At 52.3% G+C, this 4,701-nt stretch overlaps 2 protein-coding genes across 2 annotated transcripts; one reads left to right on the top strand and one right to left on the bottom strand.

The window, feature by feature from the left end:
• Nucleotides 1-386: 386 nt before the first annotated feature.
• On the bottom strand, nt 387-1,473 carry LOC128267148 (ADP-ribose pyrophosphatase, mitochondrial). Its single transcript, XM_053003937.1, has 2 exons — nt 1,182-1,473; nt 387-1,111 (listed from the first exon to the last, which is right to left on the bottom strand). The coding sequence occupies exons 1-2, from the start codon at nt 1,471-1,473 to the stop codon at nt 459-461; spliced, it is 945 nt and encodes a 314-aa protein (XP_052859897.1). The 3' UTR covers nt 387-458.
• A 1,245-nt stretch (nt 1,474-2,718) lies between these two features.
• Nucleotides 2,719-4,233, top strand: LOC128267147 (probable chitinase 2). The gene is made up of 6 exons (XM_053003936.1): nt 2,719-2,806; nt 2,870-3,049; nt 3,112-3,212; nt 3,277-3,384; nt 3,447-3,698; nt 3,757-4,233. Exons 1-6 carry the CDS (start codon nt 2,719-2,721, stop codon nt 4,231-4,233), a joined length of 1,206 nt encoding a protein of 401 aa, XP_052859896.1.
• The last annotated feature ends 468 nt before the right edge of the window (nt 4,234-4,701 follow it).

Genomic DNA, 4,701 nt, shown 5'->3' with positions numbered 1-4,701 from the left:
ATCTGTGCGACTGAGCTAAAGGGGGTGATCCGTAAAAGGTTGTCGGAACAAACGGAACACAAACGGACACGGGTGGGCAAACCGAACAAACTGGAAACTGGAAATCTCCACAATATTATTAGCTATAGAGAAAGTGCATAGTAATATCCCCGTAAAACCAAACTAATGATAAAAAATCGACCCAAAAAAAGATCTTTCTGCAAACGTGTAACGCCAGTCGCGCGTTGGCCACTAAACTAGATGGGAATGGTTCTAGAGACACGCAGTTCCAGATCGATCGATCGATCGGTGAAACAAATACATGTTATGATTATTTTAATCACCAGCAACTCTGGCCGCGCGCTCGGTAGTAACAACGGTTTTATTTTTACAACAATTTACGTACTCTGTGTGGCCAACGGCACGCAACAACAACCCCCTGAACACGAACCTTCCGCAAGGCATCCGAATTCGCAGGCTTACCAGTGCGCCTCGAGCATATCGACCACTCGCTTCACGATGTTCGAATGGCTGGCGTACAGTTTGACCTCCTCGCTCACGTCCATCCAGCGCACCTTGGCCGCATCGTCGCCGGCGTGAAGCGGAAAGCGGCCCACGACCGCGCCCGTCTCGTCGTGGAAGTTTACCGCCACCGTTTCCATCCACGCACAGTCCGTGTTCCGCGGATCGTCCACGTAGCCCTTGTAGATCTCGGTGCCGGCCGCAAAGAACTGCTCCACCGCACCGGCCTCCTCTCCGGCGTCGTTGTCCATCGTTTCCTCGAGAAATTCACGCCGCAACGTGACGCTCACCTTCTCGCCCGGGTCCACCATACCGCCCGGGATGGCCCACTCGCCACAGTCCAGTCGCTCGATGGCGCACATCTCCAGAATGCGCTTGCCACTGTCCGGGTGCAGTACCGGCGCGCCCGCTTCGTCCCGCTTCCAGCGCGTCACGACGGGATCGGCCGCATGGTTCGGTCCCCAGCGGCCCAGTATGCCGCGGCCACGGATGCCGGTGCGACCGAACGGATTAACCGGACAGTCGTCTCGTATTTCGTACTCGCCGACGAAGCTCACCCGGTTGACCTTCCCATCGAGCTGGTTCCATTTCGGTTCGAACGCCGGATTCTCTGCACGGGGACGGAGAAAAGGGCAAGTGTCACTCTCATTCTCGCGCTGACCTTGGGGCACCACACTTACCAGCGTCCAAATCGGCCCACTCTTTGCCCTGCAAAATCGGTGACTCGTACACCGGCGGTTGGTAGTCGGAGTACGTCTGCGTCCAGAAGACGGACTCATCCGGCACCGGATAGCGCCGCACGTCGCTCTGCGGGTAGAGGCCGTTCCGGCAGCGGGTGTGCTTGAAGATTCCCGGAATTATCCGTGCCATGGCCAACTCGATGTCGCTCGCTGTGGTGGCTGCTGCTGTGCGAACACCACCGATCCCAGTGGCTGCCGAAGCCAGTCTGCCGACGGTTTGCCGCAATGCCATCGTTGTTCCGGCTCCTTTGGTGGTGCTGCGGATCGTCCTTACATAATCCCGTGCTGGTGTCGGAATCAATAGGAAAATAAATAAAACACCTGCCAGCCTGCCGGGCCCACCGTGGCCGGTACCTGGCAACTTCACGAAACTGATTCCGAGCGATAATTTTGTGCCGTGTCGATGAGCGGCAACGAATTATGACGGGCGCCGGCCTTCACGCGATCCGCGAAGTTTGTTTACGACGCACAGCAGACAGTTTGTTTTCGTGACCAGCGCTCATGTTTCGGTTGCGGTAGGTGGAAGGCGGAAGGCGGAAGGCGGGACCTCGCCGCTAGCTGCCTCTCTGTTCCTCCAACGGGCAAAACCGTGCGTCTGTTGGGGTCTACAATCCAGAGGGAAAGAGAGTGAATGATACGCTCACTTTGACGGTTCGTCTCATTGGGTTGACATTACTATACAGTGCTGCCAAACGGGACGATTGTCAAAGGATTAGAGTCGCCTGAGATTTAAATCCTAGTAAACATTGAAATTAATGGCAGTTGCTTCAATCCCATTTTGATTTTTGGGGCTCGAATTTTAGTTTCTTTTTTGTGGAATAGGCATTTTTAAGTAAAAGTTGTCTTTCAATTTACCACGAACATTTCGATTAATGTATTTTGCGTGATTCTGAAAACAAAAACGCGCACAATAATACGTTTCTGTTGCTCATGGAAGGAAAATCACGAATTTTTGACACCCAATATGTTTTTATTCGGAGACGGTAGCGCACGATTTCAATATCGTGTGTTTATTTTGACAAACCTGTCCGCAACACACACGCGATCGAAGACGATGCAGCCCACCGATAACAAGTTCGATCCGAAGTTACAGACCGCGTTTCGGACCGCATTTGTTTTTTTTTTCACCGTACACCCGTTTTCGGTGGTCCGTATTGCGGAAATGTAAAATGTCAAACCGTGGTCCGTTTCTGGGAATCTGTTCCAAGGTTACTCATTTGGACGCGATAGACCCGTGCAAATGCAGCGTCAAAGACCTCTGAAATGCTTTTCGGGGACAGCGCGGTTACCGGTTTTCACGTTTTCGAAACGCGCCCATCAATGGCCTAATTGAGTTATCGAATTTTATCACTCCGGCCTCCGGCGCGAGATCGTGTACCGAGATGACGGTAGGTGAATGATAATGTTTTATCTCCTCCCTTCCAGGGTTAAATAAGTATCGACCCAGCATGTGGTCCTTAGTTTATTCACGGCCAAAATGCGTTCAAAGTTGGTCTCAGATATCGGAGTACTGCTCCTGTTAAGTTTCGCGGCGACAGTCCGTGGAAACTTCCATTGTCCGGAGAGTAAGGAGTTTGTGATCGGTGGGTTGTTTTGAGCATCACTTACCCCGTTCGGTCACTCCGTAGGACCGTATCGTGTTGTTTGCTACTTTGCCAGCTGGTCCAACTATCGCGAGGGATCCGGTGCGTTTAACATCAGCTACATCGTGCCCGATCACTGCACGCACTTGGTGTACACGTTCGGGGGTCTTAACATCGGCGGTGGACTCGATTCGCTCGATTATTACAACGACATCAACGTGAACAGTGAGTTTGAGACACTTTCTCCCCCCCGAGGTAGTCGATTAAACTGTGGACCCCTTCTCCAGAGGGCTACCAACGGGTGGTCGCATTGAAAGAGGACAATCCCTGTCTCAAAGTGCTGCTCGCGATCGGAGGATGGAACGAGGGATCCGAAAAGTACTCGCTGGTAAAATTCGCCGTGGCCCGAAAGGCGCTCCCGTTGATCTTCAACTTTTGTACCATTTCCAAAGATGGCCGAGCATGAGACCGATCGTGAGGCTTTTGCCGATCAAACACTGCGTTATCTGGTGCACTATGGATTCGACGGACTCGATCTCGATTGGGAATATCCAACTATGGTAAAGTGTCTACCAAAACTGTGTCGCACCGCCGGATTTTAATCCAAACTTTATGATTGCAGCGCGGAGGCATCCCAGAGGATCGCGAAAATTTTGTTCTTCTCGTTCAAGCGCTGCGCAAGAGGTACGCCCCGCGCAAGAAGCTCCTAACGGCGGCCATCAGTGCATCGAAAGAAATTCTCCAGTCCGGATACGATCTGCCCAAACTGTGCGAGGATCTTGACTTTATCAATCTGATGACGTACGACTACGCCAGCAGCGAGAAGGCCATGCCGGATGCTCCACTGTACGGTGAAACGGCGAGTGAAACGATCGTAAGTGTCACAAGTGGTGCAGTCAGTCTGGTTTATTGATGTGATGTCCCTTTCGCAGGACTCGACCATCGCGTACGTTAGAAAGAGTGGCTGTCCGATGGAAAAGTTCACGCTGGGCATAACAACCCACGCCAAGACGTACACCGTCGCTCCGGGGCGCCTGATGGCACCGGGTATCGCGGCGATCGGCCCCGGGCAGCCGGGTCCGTTCACGCGCGTTGCCGGCTCGTTGGGTTACAACGAGCTGTGCGAAATACTGAAACCGAACCGGACCGCTCCGAACGGGGGCGGCGGTCAGTGGGTCGTGAAGCTGTTGGCACAGAATGCCGTCAAATACGCGTACCGCGACGATCAGTGGATCACTTTCGATGGCGTCGAAACGATCGCCACGAAGGTGCGGTACGCGATGGACAAGAAGCTGGGTGGCATCATGTTTTGGACCATCGATACGGACGATTTCCAGGGAGACTGCCACAACGAAGCGTATCCGCTGCTGCTGACCGCCCTACGCACCCTGGGCTATCTGAAGGCTTAAGGGGTACCGTTGCGCGCACCCCTATTCCACAATAAAGTTCGACCTGCGCGGAACCATCTGGAAGATGGCTTGAGTTTGATTATGCAAACAACGAGTCTATTTGTTGTACTCATATATGGTGCAAATAGGATTTGGCCCACAAAAAATCGAGAAGATCAGTTGAAAGGCGAGCTGATGATAGCTCAGGACAAATATTATCTTATCAACCGTAATCGATTCGGATCGCTTGAAAGAGCACAGTGACCTATCACAGCTCACATGCTGATACCATTTTTTTAAGGCCCAGTTATTTTCAGATGGTTGAATTTAAACCCTATATTCCGGAGAGTCCGAGAAGAACTGTCTGCCAATATCTAATTTGCATACGCGCCGATTCTTGATCCGCTTTGTATTAGAAAACCGGTTGCAAGCAGTTGCTGGCTGCAGGAAAAGAAGATGAAAAAGAGACCTCCAAGGGACTGGGATGCA

Source organism: Anopheles cruzii, chromosome 2 (genome assembly GCF_943734635.1).
Source record: "Anopheles cruzii chromosome 2, idAnoCruzAS_RS32_06, whole genome shotgun sequence".
Taxonomy (NCBI): Eukaryota; Metazoa; Arthropoda; class Insecta; order Diptera; family Culicidae; genus Anopheles; species Anopheles cruzii.
Note: the sequence above shows the minus strand (reverse complement) of the source record. Positions and strands in the feature narration are given on the sequence as shown.

Bases quoted from the DNA above. Each gene is read 5' to 3' on its own strand.
- LOC128267148 (XM_053003937.1), bottom strand. From the start codon at position 1,473: ATGGCATTGCGGCAAACCGTCGGCAGACTGGCTTCGGCAGCCACTGGG. The intron at 1,112-1,181 runs GTAAGTGTGGTG...GTCCCCGTGCAG, and splicing joins GTGGGCCGATTTGGACGCTG to AGAATCCGGCGTTCGAACCG.
- LOC128267147 (XM_053003936.1), top strand. From the start codon at position 2,719: ATGCGTTCAAAGTTGGTCTCAGATATCGGAGTACTGCTCCTGTTAAGT. The intron at 3,213-3,276 runs GTAAAATTCGCC...CCATTTCCAAAG, and splicing joins GATCCGAAAAGTACTCGCTG to ATGGCCGAGCATGAGACCGA. The intron at 3,385-3,446 runs GTAAAGTGTCTA...TTATGATTGCAG, and splicing joins ATTGGGAATATCCAACTATG to CGCGGAGGCATCCCAGAGGA.